The following is a 22,296-nucleotide window of genomic DNA, read 5'->3' as shown; positions in this document are numbered from 1 at the left end:
CTGGTTCGATCCCTGGTCAGGGAGCTAGATCCCACATGCATGTTGCAACTAAGGAGCCGGGTCAATCAAATTAATTAATTAATTAAAAAAAAAAAAAAGGCAGCAAAAAATGTGAAAAGAACACTAGAAAACAAGATACCTACATGACTTGGAGAAGGGCTCTCTAGAACTAATTCTCTCATCCATATAGTAAAGAAACTGAACTTGATGGTCTCTCTAAAATTCTGAGCTCTAAAATTCTAATTCAAAGCACTCCAACACTTATGCTAAAGAATCAAAGTTTTTAATGTTATGTGTATATTGAATCATTTTGAGGCTGCTAAGTTACATGTTATATCTCATATGACACTAAGATATTATCTTAAAGTAACTAAAAACATAATTCTGTGCCCATTCCCCAAGGAGGCAGTAAAACACAGTGGCTAAAAGCTTGGGCTCTGCAATTTCACTGCCTGGGTTTGAACACAACTTGACCATTTACTAACTACGAGATCTCATCAAAGTCACATAAATCTTTTTTGCCTTCATTTCCTCAACTACAAAATAGAGATTATAAGAGCAATTATCCTAAAATAGGACTGCTGTAAGAATTAAAGATAACTCTTAGAAAGGAGTTGCCATAATGTCTGGCTCATAGAAAGTGCTTAACAAATTTATCCTTATGCAGGATTCTAGATACACAAGGGAAAAACAGGTGCCAAAAATTAAAGAAAATGTGGAGGAAAAGGAATTAAAATTGAAAAGAAAGGTACTTTGCCATTGTTTAATTTCATTATTTTCTACTGCAGCTATATCTAAAATACACTGGTACAGTAGGAGAAAAATTACTAAACCTCCAGGCCTAGTTCTGTAATGAGCTGCGTGATCATGAGGGGTAACATCCTTTTGAAGTTTCAAACTTCTTTATCAGGCCCATGGGCAGGTTTGTGAGAATTTTAAAAAGATAATGTATGTATAAAAGTACTTGGAAATACTATACAGTGTACATAAATATAAGGTGCTAGCAAGTCTACCAAAAATCACCTGATATTCCCCTTCCTTGCTAGATGAGTTTGAAATAATTATAAAACTGTAAAATCACTTTGGTTGGGGCTTCCCTGGTGGCGCAGTGGTTGAGAATCTGCCTGCCAAGGCAGGGGACATGGGTTCGAGCCCTGGCCAGGGAAGATCCCACATGCCGTGGAGCAACTAAGCCTGTGTGCCACAGCTACTGAGCCTGCGCTCTAGAGCCCACAAGTCATAACTACTGAGCCCACGTGCCACAACTACTGAAGCCCACATGCCTAGAGCCCGTGCTCCACAACAAGAGAAGCCACCACAATGAGAAGCCTGCGCACCACAACGAAGAGTAGCCCCCGCTTGCCACAACCAGAGAAAGCCCGTACACAAAGACCCAACGCAGCCAAAAAATAACTAACTAACTAAATAAATAAACAAATTTATTTTTAAAAAAAATCATTTTGGTTGATCTTTTGTTTTTTTTTTAGCAAGTAAACTCATTAGCAGGAATTATTAAACCATGTAATCCATCGTCAGACTAAGTCATCTGAAAGCAGAAATGGGTTTAATCTACAACATAGCAATAAGGAGCTAATTCTTCCCTGTGTTTTGCTCCTTTAAAATTTATACAAGAAATCTGAAATCTATGTAAATCAAGAAACATCTTATACATTTTCAGAAAACAAGTGTCAAGATAAAATTTTTCCTTATACACCCTTATTCTTTTTAGTCTCAGGTACCTAGACACCAAAACTGATACTTTAAAATGTGAGCTGAACTACTTACTTCACCAGATGCATTTAATTCACCCTTCTACCTTACCTGTTTCATTGCTTGCTTCTTAGCAGCTTCTCTCTGAAGGCTTTCACTCACGGAGGTCTATAAAACAGGAAAATGCTGTCACTGTTTCAACCAATTTACAACTTCTTTTCCAGTATTCTGGTTGGCAACGAGTCCCTTACTTATGGTTAAAAATAGAAAGATAATATTATGAATTAAATTAACATTTTCAAGGTCTTCACCCTAAACTTTAGGAAACGAATGAATCTTCATTATAAATCATCAGGGTGTAAGAGAAAATAAAATGGTACAGGACAAGATGAGGTAACATGGGTTTTCAGTTCCAGCTTCACCACTAAGTTGTTAAACTTCTATGGATTTCAATTTGCTTTGTGTACATATGTGAATGTGCGCGTGTTGAGTGTGGGAAAATTGGTCCCTTCCAACACTAAAATGGTATGATTCCCAGCAACAAAAAGCACATTATTTTAATATTCACCACTGAATATAGTATATCAAACTCTTAGTACATGCTGAAGGCTCAGGGACAGCCAGGACTATCTGTCGTTATTATCATTCAATAAATATGTACTGAAAAGCATACCATAACAGGCATTGTTCTAGCTCCTGAAGACAGCAGAAAAACAAGAACAGTCTCTGTGCTTGAGAGATAAATGGTCTGAAAGGGAAGACAAATAACTAAAAGAGATAATCACAATATAAATGTGATAGGCAATATAACAAAGGGATAAAAAAAGGGCTGCAGGAGAACAGACCAGGAGACTAAATGTATAAGGAATCAAGAAAGCCTTCCCAAAAGAGATATGACATTAGACCTCAATCAAAAGGAATTTCAGAGAAGACAAGAAGAGTACAGAAAGTAGTAACCACATGGGCAAAAGTAAAGACTTGCAGCTAAGAAAAGAAATATAATTAGAATACTTAGGAAAAACTGTTCCCTTAAAAGTATAAGGCCTTGTAAATATACTAACCAACAATGAAATGTACACACTAAAGGGGTGCATTTTATGGTGTGTAAATTATACCTTAAAAAAAAAAGACTACTAATGAATTATAGTTCTCTAGCCTATTGACATTTGCTATTTCCAGCTGTATAGTATCAACTGGTGCATCCTTTGTTTTCCATGGCAACAAACAGAACAAAATAAACCTATTTCTAGTTTTCTATGACCATGCAGATGAATAAAGTTAACACACAAAAGCCAGACAATAATAACAGAATACTTACTTAATAAATTAAAAGAAGTGTACAGGCAGAGACTAAGTTTTACTTTAGGTGACAGTAAATTGACTCCAACTAGAGGAAGAGATGTTGATAACAAAAATAATAATAGTAGCTAACATCTATAGAGCCAGGTGCTATTATGCTAAGTTTATTACTTGTGTATTACAAGTATTACTCATTTAATTCAAATGTCCCTGTTATGTAATATGACACATTTTTCACTCATTAGAATATAAATTTTAAACATGAAAATATTAAATATTATAGTAAGTATATCTCATGAAATTCTAATGCATTTTGTTTGTTTGTTTTTTCACGGCTTGTGGGATTTTAGTTCCCTGAGCAGGGATCAAGCCCGGGCCCCACCAGTGGAAGCACCAAGTCCTAACCACTGGACCACCAGCGAATTCCCTCCAATGCATTTTTATGTCTCAGTCTTTCTAATTAGTGTATACTAAATATATTTTTCTTGATCATTGAGTCAGTAATGTCCTCAGGATTGACTAAAAGAGTAAATCCCCAAATGCTGGACTTTTACTTATTTTTATTACTTTTTCCCACCTCTCCTCCAGTCAGTCACAGTTCACAGGCTGTTACTTTCAAACTGGTTGCTTCAACCTGAACTACTGAACTTGAAAAAACAAAACACAAGTCTATGACTTTTTAGACTTTTATATAATGTAGAATAAGCAGACTGGGAAGGGCCTTCCAATGTAAAGTATATATACTTTGAAATATCTCAAGAGACTTTGTTTTCATGCTTATAGCTGTTTAGAAGGATGAAGTCTGACCTTTGAAAAACATCAGTTGTTATTACTTACGGGGTTGATAACATATGGAGAGAGTAATTTTACAGATCCTATCCACCAACTTATATCCCTGGAATTCCAAGAGCATCAGTGGATAAAGAGGTAATTCTGAACCTACGCTGAAAAACTCAGGGAGGACTGTCTCCTTTTGAAGTTCATGTCTCAGTTTTCTAGCTAAAGGAACTCTAACAATGATTATTAGTGGTGATGGCTAAAATGTCAACAACTTGTTTAAATACATATACACAAAAAACTAAAAATGAAAATAGTAGCAATAAAACTTTTGCTTCAGTAATAGTGATCCTATATAAAAATCAGTAAATGTATTAAATGACATTTTAATCTTTATCTTCTACATAACAAACATAAGAAACTGTAGTCTAGATTCATACTGGAGACAAAATAACTGGTAAAATTAAACACAAGAGCAATAAGATTTTATATTTTAAAGGTCAAGTCTTTCTAAGTTTTAAGAGATATCCTTAAATTAAAATACCAATACAAATGTTAAGACAACTTTTAATTTAGTCTGGTTTCCATGAAAAAGGATATGCAAGAGAAGAAAAAAATGAGAAAAGCAGGTTGTCCTGCATAAGTCAGGGAAGGTTTCACCTTATTGAACTCAGCAAGAAACAGATTTCATACATGTGCCCTATGAATAAAACAAAACTAAAATATGTAATAACTGCCAACATGTCAGCCTCTAACTTTAGAGTTCCTATACTGCATGGCATAAGGGGGAAGTACAGAATAACGGTCAAAAGTGTAGGCTCAGGAATATGACTGACTTTCAAACTATTCCCTCTCTCTTACTAGCTGTATTATTTCAGATATGTTACTCATCTATATAATAGTACCTATCTCACTAGGTTGTTTTGAGGATTAAATGAGATAACACGTAAAAAGTACTTGACAAGTATGTGGCTTATGCAAGTGCTCAGTAAAGGTTAGCTATCATTACTACCATTATTATTACTATGCTCGTATTTAAGAACATTTTGGGCTGAAGAAATGTTTATATTTAAACAAATTAAAATTAAGTTATGTGAAAACAGTAGTTATAAGTTTTTTTCCCTTGGAGTATTACAGTTAAACCAAAGTGTTCACCAGAAAAGCATGTACACTATGTTCCACTTTATAGTATATTTATCAGTGTGTTTAATAAACATAAGATTGGCTTACTTGAAGTTGGACAATATGATTCAATTTGCATCTACTGAAATAGAAGAGTCTATCCTGTTGTATATTTAAAAGGCTGTACATGTTTTCTTTTGTGTGTTAAGATTCCTTAAGGTTTCATACTGAGTACACCAAAACACAGGAAAATAGAGGATGCAAACATTTGAATCCTTTACTAGCCATGGGAGCTATGGCAGAGCTAGAAATGGGTTTTCTAGAACTAAGAGTGGTTTTACAAGCAACTATAAATGAAAATACATTGCCCCAAAGCATGAGATTAGAAAGAACTCTTCTTTTTGAGAGAGTCCTCTGTTGTGCTGCTGTAATAATCATTGGATGATGGGAGGTGATAGCAAGGAATGACCAAATGAATGGACATCCTCCTCTAATAACTGCCCGGTTTGGGGTGGGAGTTCTTGTTAAAGAAGCATATTTTTTTAAACTTTATTTTGAAGTAATTATAAATTCACTGGAAGTTGCAAAGAAATGTACAAGAAGGTCCTTCACCCAGCACCCCCCCGCAATGTGAGCATTTTGCATAACGAGTAAAATACCAACACCAGGAAACAGACTTTGATATAAACCACAAAGCTTATTCAGATTTCACCAGTTTTACATGCAAAATCTGTGTATGTGTATAGCTCTATGCTATTTTATGACATGTATAGATAGTTTCGTGTAACTGTCACCACAATCAAGATACTTAACTGTAACATCACCACAATATTCCTTAGTGCTACCCTTTTATAGCCATACCCACCTCTCCTCCCCTCCCCACCCCCATCCTTAATCACTGGCAACCACTAATCTGTTCTCTATCTCTATAATTATGTTACTTCAAGAATGTAACATGTTAAATAAATGGAATCATTTTGAGACTAGCTTTTTTCACTCAGCATTATTTTAAAGGAATGTATTTTGCTTAGTACAGATATTACAAAACACTTCAGTTCTTGCCACAAAATATTCTAGCCTGCAAGTGACCTAAGGAAATATAGCTGTTAAAAACTGATGATGGGGGCTTCCCTGGTGGCACAGTGGTTAAGAATCCACCTGCCAATGAAGGGGACACGGGTTTGATCCCTGGTCCGGGAAGATCCCACATGCTGCGGAGCAACTAAGCCTGTGCGCCACAACTACTGAGCCTGTGCTCTAGAGCCCGCGAGCTGCAGCTACTGAGCCCACGTGCCACAACTACTGGAGCCCGCACGCCTAGAGCCCGTGCTCCGCAACAAGAGAAGCCACCTCAACGAAGAGCAGCCCCTGCTTGCCGCAAATGGAGAAAGCCCACGCACAGTAACGAAGACCCAATGCAGCCAAAGATAAATAAATATTAAAAAAAAAAAACAAAAAACAAACTGATGATGGAGGCTGAATATGACCAAACCACAATACTGTCATTAACTGATTAGTTTCCAAATTAGCAGGTAGGCAATTATCTTAATTCTATGTCTGAAGACTTCACAGAGCAATAAGAGTATTCATTAATGGTGCCTTCTAATAAAACCACAAATTATCATCAGTTTTAAATTTAGGAAGACAAAGGGGCTTTATCTTAAATTTTAAAAAAATTCAATTTATAAATTGGGTCAAATACAAACTTTTTTTTGAGGAGGAGTCACACACAGCATGCGGGATCTTAGCCTGCGTCCCCTGCAGTGGAAGTACGGAGTCTTAACCACTGGACCACCAGAGAAGTCCTGAAATGTAAACATTTTGACTGTCCTAAAAGCACAAAAACTACTGTATTACACTGGTGTTTCAAAATGTTTAGGTTCTCTACCAAAAATCTCAGGGAAATACCCTTTAAAAAACCTGTAGTAGCTCCCTGAAAATGTTTGAACTTAATTGAACAAACATGTTCAGAGAACCCAGTATGTGTATAGCACTAAAAGTGGAGGAGGAGCCATATTTGGTCAACATCTTAATTTTTTATGTCTAATCTAAGAGTTGGTACACTTACATTAGCTTTAATTCCAAATAAGAAATGAACATGAAGAAAAAGAATATAAAAACCTGGTCCATTTTATATATACAACAATTCTTTCTCTCTCTACACACACACACACACACACACACACACACACACACACACACACTATTATAAAGGGTAAAGATGCGATCATCAAGTATAAGCTCCATGATTGCAGAATTAAGGAGAACACTGCAACTGGATTTTCTTAGTCTTTATTACCTCCATTGTTCTTGTAGAGAATAAAAACTATTTACTAGTGTTTTGTTTCATTAAATTGCAGTCAGATATGACATGACTAAAAGGTAGACTGTTTTAAAAATCTTTCCAGTTAGCTCAGATAAATGGAAGAGAAAGCACATGGTTGTGCAGCACCTTTCTTCCACCACTACTGGGTTGCCTCCTGGGCTGTGGTAACAATCAGAAGAGAAATGGATCTGTATGTATTACTGGAACTCCTTCATCAATACACAAAATATAGTTTAATGACACTGGGGAAAAATTACAGATACTGGACCATTATTTATATTATTAAATTATCTTTCTCCAGTCATAAATTCTTTTTAATTAAATGAAAATTCAGAAAAGGGTTGATTTTTTTTTTTTTTACAGAAACTAATCTGTTATTCCATAACTAATAAACCACAAAGGGAAAAAAAAAAATTACCTATGGGCTTCTTTCTGAAAAAAGAGGTTTACCTATCTACTTATCCAAAACAGATCTCAGTTAAAGAAAAAACAGTTCAAGAATCAATCCTTCCTTGGGCTTCCTTGGTGGCGCAGTAATTAAGAATCTGCCTGCCAATGCAAGGGACACAGGTGTGTGCCCTCTACCGGGAAGATACCACATGCTGCGGAGCAACTAAGCCCGTATGCCACAACTACTGAGCCTGAGCTCTAGAGCCCGCAAGCCATAACTACTGAGCCCACGTGCCACAACTACTGAAGCCTGCGCACCTAGAGCCCATGATCCGCAACAAGAGAGGCCACGACAGAAGCCCGCGCACCACAACGAAGAGTGGCCCCCCCTCACCGCAACTAGAGAAAGCCCGCGCATAGCAACGAAGACCCAACACAGCCAAAAAGAATAAAAATAATTAATTTATTTATTAAAAAAATCAATCCTTCCTTAAATGGCTTATGGCTACAATCTTCTGTTGTGCTCTTAGAACTTAGAAATGAAAAATTCCTGTTCTTTTTCTTTAAACCTAGCAACAGATCATTTATTAAAGGTCTTACAACTCAGTAATCTGTATTATGGGCTTTATTTGTCCACATTCACATGACTCTTTTAAGTACAAAGCCTGTTTAAGAGTTGTGAAAAATACAGAAAATTTTTATTATATAAACTCAGACAGAAAAAGATGTGGCTCTGAACAGAAAATTTCGAAATGAGAAAATATAAATGACCATTAACTATATGAAAAAATGTTCAGGGCTTCCCTGGTGGCGCAGTGGTTGAGAATCTGCCTGCCAATGCAGGCGACACGGGTTCGAGCCCTGGTCTGGGAAGATCCCACATGCCGCGGAGCAACTGGGCCCGTGAGCCACAACTACTGAGCCTGCGCGTCTGGAGCCTGTGCTCCACAAGAGAGGCCGCGATAGTGAGAGGCCCGCGCATCGCGATGAAGAGTGGCCCCCGCTTGCCGCGACTAGAGAAAGTCCTTGCACAGAAACGAAGACCCAACACAGCCAAAAATAAATAATAAATAAATAATAAATAAATAATAAATTAATTTTTTAAAAAAAGTTCAATCTTACCAATAACTAAAAAGATGAAAATGAAAATACTAACTTTAATCACTTATCAAATTGGTAAAGATTTTTTAAATGATATCATCCAATACTGGCAAGGTAATGAACAAAGATATACTCCTGCATTGTGAAAATGTGAAATAGTTTCAATTTAGCAAAATGTATCAAGAGAGCCTGAAAAATATCCATTTCTTCTGATCCAGTAATTCCACTTACAGTTTATTCTAAGGACATAAAAAAAGATGCACAAAAAAATTTAGGTACTATGATAGTCACTGTGTTATATAATGGGATATCTAGTCACATTAGTGAAAAACTTTGAACAAAATAAGACTGGTTAAATAAGTGTATACTCTTCAACAGAAAGTTTTGTAGCCAATTGAAAATCTGTTTTCAGCAACATTTAATGGTATGGGGAAACTTTAAGGCTACATGCATACTAGTCCTTGTTCACTACTCAAGAAGCCACCAGATAATCATTCCCTCTCATACTATGGCCACACTGCTTCTTGCGTATTTTACCTTGACTCAAACCTCCCCATATCCTCATCCTCTCTGATGTACTTCTCTTTCACTTCGACTAAAAACTGGCTTTTCCCTAAAGACATCTTTCATTTGAGGCTGCTCATGGCTCATATACCCTGTACTTCAGATTAGGAGGCTGTGTCTCCTCCTGATTCTAGTCTCATACACTGTAGGTAAAAATCCCTGTTCCTTTGAAGCTCATGCTATATGATATATGACTATGTTACCCTTACCCCTCTCTTCTCTCAATTCATGAACCCTTTATTACTTACTATCTCTGACATCTTGAGCTCAGTCTTCCTCTCTCGTGCCATCACCCTGGCATGCCATCATCATCCCAGATAATGCATACAACAAACACTAACCTTGTTTTCCTCATCTCCACTTACGTTTTAAAGGTTTTTAAGTCTCCCTTTTAGTCATATCATATCTGTCTGACTGTAGTTTAATGACTGTTTCCTCTCTACTTCAGCCACCCTCTCTCACGGTCACTCTTGTTACTACCTGCAACTGCCCCAGCTCTGAAACTATAAACTTGCGCAACCCACCTGATAACCACCACTACTCTTCTAACTATATTCCACTGAACATAAGATGTGCATTATTTCACATTTTAACACTGCTGAAATCCGAATACACCTTACAATCAGTGGCATCACTGAATTACTGTCAAACCAGAGGTATTCTTAATACTTTAGTTGATACTACTGCTTGCATCTGTGAATATTAAAAGTATCAGCATCAAAACTTGTAGAATGAGCATCATTGAATGCTGCTGTAGCATTTCTTAAAATTACGCAATTTTGTGGAGATAATTTACTTTTGACTCCCACTTGGGATTATTACTTAACATGCCTACTTCACCACCTCCAAACACCCTCCTTATAAACGTCAAGTTTGATGTCAGAGAGAATGATATAGTGTGGAAAAACATTGTCTGAGTGAAAAAGTGAGTCCAAAAAATACTATATATGAAAAAGTTTTAAGAATTCCTTAACCAATTAATTTCGCTTATATTTTGTTTTATGTATGTATAAGAGTAACCTAAATTAAAAAATTTGTATCTAATTTAGACTAAAAGAAGCCTTTCAATATTGTATCGTGCACTAAATATATAATTAAAATTCTAAGTGACAGGAAAGACTGTCATATTTAATCGACAGTGTTCTTTTTTTCTTAGTGGTACATAAAATAACAGTGCAACCTACAATGTTTTCGATTCAATGAAATACAGTAGCTCTCTTGATCATTTATTTCCACCGTATCCTTTCTTTTATCCTATGGATGCCCCTAATCCCTTGATTCTTCTATTTTCTATTAGAATCTTTATAGTAGTAAATCTTCAACTACTCTTGCCAACAATCTTAACTCCTTTGCTATACTGTCTACCTTCTGTTACTCATTTGACAAACCCAAGTCCTGAATCAATCCAACCATCTGCTGTCTATATTAGGCCTGCCAAGCACTTCCGTAAAATGTAATTTCTTAGTTTCTAATTGTAATTGGGCCCTAATGCTACCTACCAATTCTTCTTTTTCATTAGTCAAGTCTATCTTCTTTCTCTACCAGCTATATCCAGGCCTCCTCTCTTTTTAAACCTCCTAGTCTTTGTCAACTCCCTGTACACACATTACCTAAGATTACTGCCACCTTTCAAAACTATTATGAAAAATTATTTTGCACAAAAAAGTATAAAAAATAACACCTATGAATTCATTATCCAGCCTAACAAACAGAACATTATCAGCACACCTGAAGTCCCTATATATCCTTCCCTAATCCCATCTCCTACCCTTTCCACCCTGAATTTTGTTTACAGTCTCCTTGATTTTTTTTTTAATAGTTTTGCTACATAGATATTGAAGGGGCTCAGGACATGCTACCCCAAAATATGCTGCTTTGGCATATTGATTATTTTGAGTTAAAGACACCTGAAAAACAGCAGATGCAAGGACACTCTGACCTTCCTTTTTCTTCCTAAAAGCAGGAGATAAAATTCCCATGTGAAAGGTGCCTTCCCTGTACTAGGAGTTAGAAAAATTCTTATCACCAGAGATGGGGAGTCAAAGCCAGGAGAAATCTATACAAACAGACATTGTTAGAATAACTCTTTCTTTAGTCTCCCCCAAATTTTACTTTTCCACAATTGCTACTCTTTGTTAACCTACTATACAAGCACTTAGGCCTACTCACTTCTTTGGGTTTTCATTTTTCTTGTGAGGGCTCCCATATATGTGTAAAAGAACTTCATATGCTTTTCTCCTGCTCATCTGTCTTTACGTCAGCCCCAGCCAGAGTCTCTAGTAGAATGAAGGAGTTATCTTACCTCCTTCTACAATATACCTCTCCAAATGATGTTTTACTTTACAGAAACTGAACTTGTATCCATTCCTCTGCTGATGAACATTTATTTGCGTTTCCTTTGTTTTTGTTTTTGCAAACAAAGAAGCTATGAACATTGTTGTGCATGTGTCCTGATACACATGTGTAACCATTTAGGAGAACTGCTACACTGTAGGAGATATATCTTCAATGTCACTAAATACTGACAAATTATTCTCCAAAGTAGTCTAACCAATTCACACTCCCACCTACCGTGTATAAATTCCCACTACTCTATCCTTGTGAACATTTTATATTGTGGAACATTTTATTCTCTAGGCAATTTTATGGGCATAAAATGATTTTGTTTTGCATTTCCCTTATTATTGAGGCTGAATTATATATTCATATAATTTATATATTTTTCATATATTTTTTAGTCATATTCATGTCTTTTGTACATTTTTCTATTTGGGTTCTCTTGTTTTCTTAATGATTTGTTGGAGTTCTTGGTATACTCTGGACAATAATCTTTTCTTATTTTTATGGTTGCAAATATCTTTCCCCTATGGCTTGTGTTTTCCCTTTTTAAATGACACCTATGATATTGGCATCTTTGAAGAGAAACATCATATAGGAACTCCTATAACTCCCTCTCACAAAACCTAAAAACCTTGTGTGTCAGGACCCATGCTCAAATCTCTCCTATATGAAAACAAAGATTCCCTTCCCCCTGACCCCACTGTCCCTATAGCCACCGTAAGAATACTGGCATCCCATAAGAGCCAAAGTGGTCTACCCTTGTTGCCTCTATCCACATACATTCCTCAACCCCAGCGCAACCTGGCCTCTGTCCCTACCACTCCACTGAAATCGTTCTAAAACCTTTGTTGTTAAACCTAATCCATAGTTTTGATATTTATCTTATTTGACCTCTCAGAAGTATCTGACCTAGTTGATCCTGGCCTTGCTTTAAACTCCCTCAAGCTCATTTGTTATTCGTTCCTCTCTCTCTTTTTATGCTCCATTCTTTTTTTTTTAATTGAGGTAACATTGGTTTATAACATTATACATGTATTGTATATGTAAATACAACATTCTATTTAGACTTCTGTATACACTACAGTGTTTATGATCCATTCTTAATTAACTACTTTCATTCTCTTGAACACACCATGTCCTCTTTCAACTTCAGGACTTTGTGTATCTAACTCCCTCTGCTTGGATAAGTGACTTATCCTTCTAGTCTTGGCCTCCTTCAGGAAATCCTCCCTGACTCAAAGAATGTGTTAGATATTTGTACCCTCCTAGGTACATCTATATCTTCTCATTTTACTTATCATTCTATACTGAAGTTGTCATTTTACTTAGCTGTACCCCCTATTGACTAAAAGTTTCATAAGGACAGGGACATTGTCCATCTTTAAACACTTCTGTAACTTCACAAACTGGCAACATGACCGGCACATAAGTATTTGATAAATAAGTAAGTGTTCAATTTATGGTTGTATTTTCCACTACTATCACATTTTCTATGTGTGATATTACAAGCTTTAAAAATTTGCTCAGCCTCTGATCCAGCAATTCTACTTCAAGAATTCATCCCTAGGAAATAATCTCAAATGTGTACAAGAATGCCTTGTGGGATAATGGAATTTGTAAAATCAAAAAGCTGGTAACCACTCTAAGATTCAACAACAGAATGGTTAAATTATGGTTTATTCATATAACGGAATGTGATATGACCATCTAAAATGATACTGCACATCTATTTAGTATTTAAAATATATATACATATTCTTCAACCAAGAAGCGTCATTATGGAAATATGTCATTGAAATAAAAGCACCAGAGTATTAAAAAAAAAAATTGAAATGTCCAACAATAAGAAAACCGCTGAATAAATTATGGTCCAAATATACTATAAAATATTATGGAGCTGCTGTCCAAAAGTGTACAGTGATTACTTCTGAGTGATGGGATTAACAGTACTTTTAATTTTTCTTTCATACTTTTCTGTATTTTCTAATTGGTCTATAATGACTACGTATTTTTATATAACAAGAAGTTATTCTGATTTATTAAGTAAACAGAAGTTATTCTAATTTATTAATTAACAAAAGCATCTTTAAGAGCCTACTCAGAACTGAATGTTAATTATGCTTAGTATCTTGACCAGTTTTGCAGAATAGGAAGTGCCATCTGCCTTTGTGTGGTCAAAATTTCTAATTCCACACCTTCAGCCAGTTAGTATTTAATGTTGGTTAGGTCACTCTATGCCCAACACCAAGAAAGAGTTGAGAATATACTCTACCTTTTAAAGAACTGACCGTTCAGTTAAGGAAACAATTAAACAACTAATACTTTTATACAACTAAAGAGCAATCAATACCAACCTAATGGCATTTATTCATTCATTTAAATATTTATGGAGCATATGCCATGTGCAAGGCACTATTTAAGGTGTTGGAGGAAAAATTATAAACAAAAACCCCTGCCCTCAATGAGCTTATAAGGGAACAGACAATAAACAGACAGACAAAATTTATGTCAGATATGTTGCGTTCTATGCAGAAAAATAAATCAAAGAAGAGTAGAGGCAGGAGTGGACTGAATCTGAAATAGGATCTTCGAGGAAGGTCTCAATGAGAACGTACCATTTGAACCAAGACCAGTAAAAGATGAGAAAACAAGTCACAATGAGATCTGGAGAAGAGCTTTTCAGGCACAGAGAATAGGCAAGAACATACCAGATATGTCCAAGGAGGAAGGCAAGGATGGAACAGTGAGTGAAGAAACAAACTCTAAGTATTAGAGTTCAGGGAAAGGAAAATCATGGTCTGAGAGAATCAAAGAATCATCTATGGAGGAAGAAGGATGAGGCCAAATTTAGAAAGATGGATAACAGTGAAAAAAGATTGTGGGGACTTCTCTGGTGGTCCAGTGGTTGAGAATCCGCCTTCCAATGCAGGGGATGCGGGTTCGATCCCTGGTTGGGGAACTAAGATTCCACATGCCATACGGCAACTAAGCCCGTGCGCTCTAGAGCCTGTGCATCACAACTAGAGAGCCCGCGAGCCACAATGAAAGATCCCGCATGCCACAACAAAGATCCTGCATGCTGCAACTAAGACTCAATGCAGCCAAACAAACAAATAAATAAATAAATAGATTGTATTATATAGAGGAAACCCCAATAGGAAATACAATGACATAAACACGGCAATAAAGAATGTAGAGATCAGGAATTCCCTGGTGGTCCAGTCATTAGGACTCTGAGCTTCCACTGCCTGGGCCCAGGTTCAAACTCTGGTCAGGGAACTAAGATCCTGCAAGATGGGTGGCATGCCAAAAAACAAAACAACAAAAAAACCCAAGGATGCAGAAATCAATATGATTATAGCAAATGACTTCTATTTGGGTGTTAAGAACTAAAGTTGGACTAAGACCATGTTATGAAAACAGCTGGAACTCTGAAAGTGATACAAAGACAAAAAAGAATTATTAGAGTTTTTTTTAAGCTAATGAAAAAGTAATTTAGAAAAATGATCTGGAATCAATGCCATATGGTTAATAAGGAGACTCAGGGCACAGGGTTTACAAGACTACAGTAGGTGGGAATGGACAGAAAGGGTAAATCTAGGCAATATTCTAAAAGAAAAAGAACTTGGAAACAGATAGAAGGAATGTAGAAAATGGAAACAAACATGGTATTAAAGTTTCTAAGCTAGGAGACTGCAGAAATAGTGATGAGAAGTGGAATGATATGTATGTTACAGAAAGATCATTTCATCCAGAGCTGTTTTTAAAATGGTTTTAAATTAAACAAAAAATTATATTCCCTATCCAAAAGATATGAATTGTATTTTTTGAAGTATTATTATAATAGTTTGCCCGTTGACAACTCACATCTCACATAAAGGACACGATCCTCATAATTTTACCTCCTTAAAAATACCTTATTGCATCATAAATGGAGAATTTTCTGGTTTGTTCTACATTTTTCTCTAATATCTAAACATATAAGGTTCTGAACAGGCAAAGAACCTAAAAGTGCATTCATTTGAAACAATTCCTTAAGAAAGCAAATTTCAAATCAGTGGGAAAATGATAGACTATTTAATAAATGGTGTGGAGACAACTATCCAGCCTTTTGAAAAAAAAAAAACAACAACAAAAACCAATTAAAACTGATACCTTCCTCACACCTCATTCCTTATAACAAACATCAAAATACACTCCAGGTGTTATTAAACATTTAAATGCAAACACAAGTTGTAAAACATTAAGAAGAGAATAAAATTTTACTCAAAGGTAAAACAACAGTATGTCTGTACAAAGGAGGCAGAACAATTATAATTCTCATATACCAATAGTGGAAATGTAAAATGGTACAACAACTTTGGAAAAGAATTTAGCAATTTCTTTTTTCTTTTTTTTTTTTTGGCCACGCTGCACAGCATGTGGGATCTTAGTTCCCCTACCAAGGATCGAACCCGTGCCCCCCCACAGTGGAAGCACAGCCTCTTAACCACTGGACTGCCAGGGAAGTCCCCAGAATTTAGCAGTTTCTTAAAAAGTTACACCTACCATGTGACCATTTCATGCCTAGGTTTTACCCAAGAGAAATGAAAGCATAACTCTATACAGACTTGTACACAAATGTTCATAGCCATTTTACCTGTAATAGCCAAAAACTGGAAACAATCCAAATGATCAACAGTGAATAAACAAACAAGTTGTAGTATATTCATACAAAGGAATACTACTCAGCAAGAAAAAAGGAACAGACTACTGAAACACAATGTGAGTTAATCTCAAAACAGTTATGCTGAAAGAAGCCAGACACCCCTCACCCACATCCAAAGTACACAGTGCATGATTCCATTTATATAAATTTTACAAAATGAAAACTATAGTGATACAAAGCAGATCAGTAGCTGCCTGGGGGTTGGTGTGTGTGAGAAGGGGCAGAAAGGAGAAACTACAAAGGGGCATGGGGAAACTTTTGAGTGCGATAGATGCTCACTGTCTTTGTTGCAGAGCAGTTTCAAGGTATAAACTTAGGTCAAAACTTAGCAAATTGTATACTTTAAATAAGTGCATGTATATGTCAATTATTCCTCAATAAAGGTATTTTTTTAAAGTAAAATAATGTCAGGCCATATGCTGAAAACTGTGGACTATTTACCTCTGGCGGGTAATTTTAAATAGAAAAAATGATATAATAACAATAATTTTAAAATAAAATGAGCTGTGGTTATCACGACTCATATACTGGGGAGGAGGAAGAGATGATTTGAACCAGTGACAGGGTTGACAGGTGTTTTACAAAACCAGATGCAAAGAAGCCTCAATGAATTAACCTCAGGAAGAAGAGAAGTGAGGGCATATTTAGAAACCAAAGTCAAGAATCAAAATATGCCAAGCCAAGTACATATGAGGACAGGTGCAGAGAAAATTCAGAGGCAGGAATCTGGTAGCAAAGGCAAATTATGATGCAACAGATGAACAGACTGACAGAGACAAACTAAAGAGCACAGTCCAAGTATATAAAGCAAATCATTCCTGGAATGCATAAACAAACTATGGTTTAAGGCTGACTTTAAGAACAGAAAGCAGGCAGCAAAAACAGGTGAAGCTAGAGAGTGGTTAGAGTCAAGTACACTGCAGAATAAACAAAAGAAGCAAAGCTATGCACGAGAATAGGAGCTCACACAAAATTCTTCTCAAAGTAAGGCTGGATGCTCCATTTGGCTTTTATTCCTGGTGGCTCAACGAGAAATGGCCCTAATTCTAACAAAACACCCTTAATAGTTTCTGAAATTTTAAATTCTCCCAGAAGTGAAGATATTTTAGTTTTAACTTGTATTGTCTATAAATTCACTTTCATAATGTACAATAAAAAGCTCCTTGAGAGCAGAGATTGTCCTGTTCAGCCTTTTATTTACTAACAGGAGTTCAGTATTTTCTACACATCAGATGCTCAAATAATGATGGTTAAAAGTGTTGAACAAGAAAACCATTAAAATATATACATATTATTTTTATTGAAATCTCCATTATCTACTTTCTGAATTACCACTTAATAATATTCCTAAACCAGTCTCCTTCCATTGCACAGGCCCTCCCTATGTTCTTTACCACTGCCAACAGAATATGTGATCCCTAAATACAAAACTAGTAAAAAAATAAATAAATAAACACTCATGAAATCAAAAGCCACATATATAAAATTTTTAGAATTAGTCATACTCAGCTTTCAATTCTTGGTAAGAAATTAAGACAGGCTCTCTTTCTCTGAAGATGTTCTACAGGTGAGAGAGGTTGGACACGAGAAAAAATATAAAAGCTGTGGCGAAAAAAATGCCTGGGGAAAAAAAAGCTGACTTGTCTGGACAGAGGGAGGGCAGAGTAGCAAACCACAGTTAAAGAGGATAGGGCATACAACTTAGGGGTTGGATGATGGAAAGCTTTTCAGAAATGTTCTTTGTCTCCCCAGAGGCAAAAAAAGCAACTGTTCTGAGGTAATGTCAGAGCAGCACCCCAATCTTTGAACTTCCATGGGAGTCTGTTCTCAAATAAAGAGCAACTCTGATGTAGTTACTGGGAAGTGCCCTGAGGGATATGGTTACTTGGTGGATACAGCAAAGGGAAGCCTAGGATTAACATCATAGGCTCTCTGTCCTGAGGTTCTTCTTCCTTTCTCCGGACCTTACCATTCCTCCCAAACATATTACCATCAAAATTAATGTGGCTGATAATCCCAATGGAAAATATGTTCATGAAAGAAAAATAATAATCCAGCATTGGAGAAGTATAAGGATTATAAAAATCTTTCTGAAGATTAAAAAAAGGACAAAAGAACTGAATGATATACATTAAAAAGAACCAGATTAATGAACCAGACAGAATATAAATTTTAAATGACCATAATACATATCCTCAGAAATAAGAGAGAGAACACTGGCAACATGAAGCAGAATAACAGTTTTTAAAAAGAAACAATTTGAAATAATGTATATAGAAAATACAGTTAAAATAAAAATATTAAGAGATGGGTGAATGGATTAAAAGATATGGCTCTAAAATGTTTTAATGAGCTAGAATTATTAGGCTGAGAAATGCTCCTGGAACATATGAAGAAGGGATAAGGAGATTTTTTTAAAAAGATAGAGATATGAGAGATAGAAGTATCAACATTCATAAAAATTAAAGACAAAGAAGACATATAAACTAAACAGATTGAAAGAAACATCTGAATGACTGAGGCTTTTCAAGAATTAAAGGAAAAAAAGTCAAACTGAACAGATTGTGAATGCCAAAGAGAACAGAAAATAAATAAAAAACATATACATACACAACACCTTGATACATTATAATGAAATTTAAGACAATCAAAGACAAAGGAAAATTCTAAAAGCTTCTAACAAGAAAGAATAGGTCACCTATAAAGGAATAAGATCAGAATGACCTCAGACACCTCATCAGCCACACAAGATTTAAGAATAAGTAATTCTTAAAATTACTGGGTGGAGTAATTTTAAAGTGTTGATGGAAAAAACTTCAAACCAAAAAGTTTATATCCAGATAAACTAGCATCAAAAGCAAAGATATTTTAAGCACACAAAGTCTCAGAAGATTTGCCACATAAAGGCTCTCTCTGAAAATATGCATTAAAGGAACTATTCCCAATAAAAATGATATTGTGAGATTAAGTAAAACTTAATATTATCTTTAAAAATGAGCAAAAAGATAACCAAAATGATCCAGAACTAAAGATCTAGAGCAGCTCTACACAACAGAACTTTCTGAAATAATTCAAATGTTCTATACTTGTTGCCCAATATGGTACCTACTAGTCACATGTGGCTATTGTGCATGTGGAATGTAACTAGAGTGACAGAATTTTAAACTTAAATTTTATTTAAGTTTAAAATTAAAAGTTTCTATGACTAGTGGCTACCATATTAGCACAGATCTAGAGTAGGAGTCAGCAAATTTTCTCTTTAAGGCCCAGATGGTGAATATTTTAGACTTGTGGCAATGTGGCCTCTGTTGCAACTGTTTGCAACATGCAAACAGTTTTGTGTGACTGTTTCACAGAAGCAGTCACAGACAACAAATAATGGCAAGGCTGTGTTCAAATAAAACTTTACTCAGGAACAGTCAGAAGTATTTCATTTAAAATACAGACAAGAAAGAATGCCCATTGAGGTAGTCTAACATACTACTGGAAGACTTGGCTAATATAATAAAACAGAGGGGAAAAAAGCATAAGGATTAGAAGAGATAAAGCAGACGGTATAGACAAATTATTACAGTAAATGAGTTTAGAAAGACTGCCAGATAAAAAATCAATTTACAAAATCAACAGCATTGCTCTACACCGGAACAGTCAACTGGAAAATATACTTGAAAATAAGGTACCATTCACAATAGCTATAAAAACTATGAAGTATCTAGGAATAAACCTGAAGATAAGGTATAGAACATTAATGAGATAAAAAATTACTTCATTAAAAAGTCTAAATGAATGGAGAAGTACACATTTATGGGTAGTTCCTAAAGACTAAACTATAAATCCAAGGCAATTCCAATACAAATTGGAGTTTTAATTTTTAAGGAATTTTACAAATTCTAAACTGTCTAAAAACAGTTTAATCAAGTTTGTTAGAGAGGTGTAAAATAAAGGACTCAGCTTACTAGATAGTAAGATTTAGTACTAAGCCATAATAATTTAAAAAAAACTGTAATAAAATGAGAGATAAGCAGCAGATTCATGAATATATGGGAACTTGACATGATAAAGATGACCCACAAATCAGGAGGTAAAGCACACACTGTCTATAGATGGTACTGAGAGAACTGGTCCATTTTAAGAAAAATAATGTTGGATCCCTACCTCACAACATATATAAAGAGTGAATTCAAGATGGATTAAAGACCTATATATAAAAAGTATTATATATCTAAAAGATAGGAGAATATCTTGGTAGCCTAGCCTCAGGGTGGTGAAGAGCTTGTTAAACAAGACCTCTTAAGCACAAACCATATAGGAATAATTAATTTGACTATATTAAAGAGAGAGAATTTATGCTCTATAAAGGACACTATATTATAGTCAACTTTAAGTTACAATAACAAATTAGCTCTCAAATACTGCTAATTAAGTTTCTCTCTAGATTATTGTTCCACCAAGGGGACAGTTCAGTTTGGCAAGACAGCTCTCTGTTCCATATGGTCATTCAGAAACCCAGGCTCTTTCCAGCTATCACAAGGGTATAGAGAAAGCTGGGTCATGGCCTGAAATAATAAACCTATCCATATTCCAACTTACGACAAGGTAGAAAAGAAGTCCACATTGAGGTAAGAGTGCACATAATACTTTTGTCCATGTTTGATTGGCAAAATTAGTCATGTGGTCTCAATTAGCTAATGATAAAGTAGAAAACACAACCCCTAACTGAGCAGCTATGTGCCCAGCTTAAACTCTGTCACTGCATTAGGGAAGGATAGATTTATGTGTATTATTAGCAATCCTCACCATAGGGACCACAAAAAAAGTAACAGACTGAGAGATTTTGCGAGATTTTCAATGTCTAAAACCAACAACGGATTACTATCCAAATTACATATCATGAAGAAAGATAGGAAATACAATAGAAAGGAGGGTAGTGGATATGAATGAGAAATTTACAGAAAAGAAAGAAGAAATGTCTAGTAATTAACAATCAATGAAGTGCAAAGTGAAACAATGAAGAATGGGAAAAATTATTAAGTGTTAACAAGATGAAGAAATAGAGACCACCAATGGAATGCAAATTGGTATAGTCATTCCAGAAAGCAATTTGCCAGTACTTAGTGAAATAATGTATCTATATACTCTCTGATCCAGAAATCCAAAGAAACCCTTTGGTTTCTATTTGGCTTTTACTGGGACATGTACAAGAATGTTTTTTATAGTGCTGTGATACGGAACTGAGGATAACTTAAATGTTTATCTCTGGGGGAATGGGATAAAATATGGTGCATGTAATATGCTATAGTTAGAATCAACTAGCTATATACAATATAATGCAGTATTAATTGAAAAAAATGAGATCTGTAATACAGTGAAGTTCATATATATATAAAATATACACACTCAGGAGCTCCCTGGTGGTCTAGTGGTTAGGATTCTGGGCTTTCACTGTCATGGCCCGGATTAAATCCCTGGTCAGGGAACTGAGGGCGTGGCCAAAAAAAAAAAATACACACTCAAAACAACACAATACAAAAGCATACACACATATTCAAGCATATATATCAAACATATCACAGTATGTTTAAAAGGGAATGGGAGAGAGGATGAAGAGGAAAACTGATAAATAAAATAAGAGTCTTGTGCAGGCTGATAATGTGAGTGTGCCCTGAAATGAGAAGTATGACTAACAATTCTCTGATTGTTTAAAAAAAAAGCACATTACCACATGCTTAACAGTTCTTTCCTTGTGAGAGATGTCACAGTTCCAGAAAGACATACACACACGTGCACCAACAACACAAAGATGAATATGTCAGGAAGGATGCTGTTCTGAAATAACAATCTTATCTGTTTCATGTGACAATTTCTCTGTGATGACAAGACACAGCAAAGTGGGAGAAGCATAAAAGTTGTGTAAAAAAGAGCGTAATTTTGGACTGCTCATAAGGAAAAGAACACAGTT

The 22,296-nt window shown here is 35.5% G+C and overlaps 1 protein-coding gene across 4 annotated transcripts in view; it reads right to left on the bottom strand.

Moving 5' to 3' along the window:
* NSRP1 (nuclear speckle splicing regulatory protein 1) overlaps positions 1-22,296 on the bottom strand; it is a 60,372-nt gene that overhangs the window by 14,376 nt on the left and 23,700 nt on the right. For all 4 annotated transcript variants that reach the window (XM_059906828.1, XM_059906826.1, XM_059906829.1 and 1 more), the window contains one exon: positions 1,822-1,878. In XM_059906828.1, the coding sequence (XP_059762811.1) occupies positions 1,822-1,830 (9 nt within the window). In that variant the 5' untranslated portion in view covers positions 1,831-1,878. The remainder of the gene's footprint in view (positions 1-1,821; positions 1,879-22,296) is intronic.

Source organism: Balaenoptera ricei, chromosome 20 (genome assembly GCF_028023285.1).
Source record: "Balaenoptera ricei isolate mBalRic1 chromosome 20, mBalRic1.hap2, whole genome shotgun sequence".
Lineage (NCBI taxonomy): Eukaryota > Metazoa > Chordata > Mammalia > Artiodactyla > Balaenopteridae > Balaenoptera > Balaenoptera ricei.
This window is presented reverse-complemented; position numbering and strand designations above follow the sequence as displayed.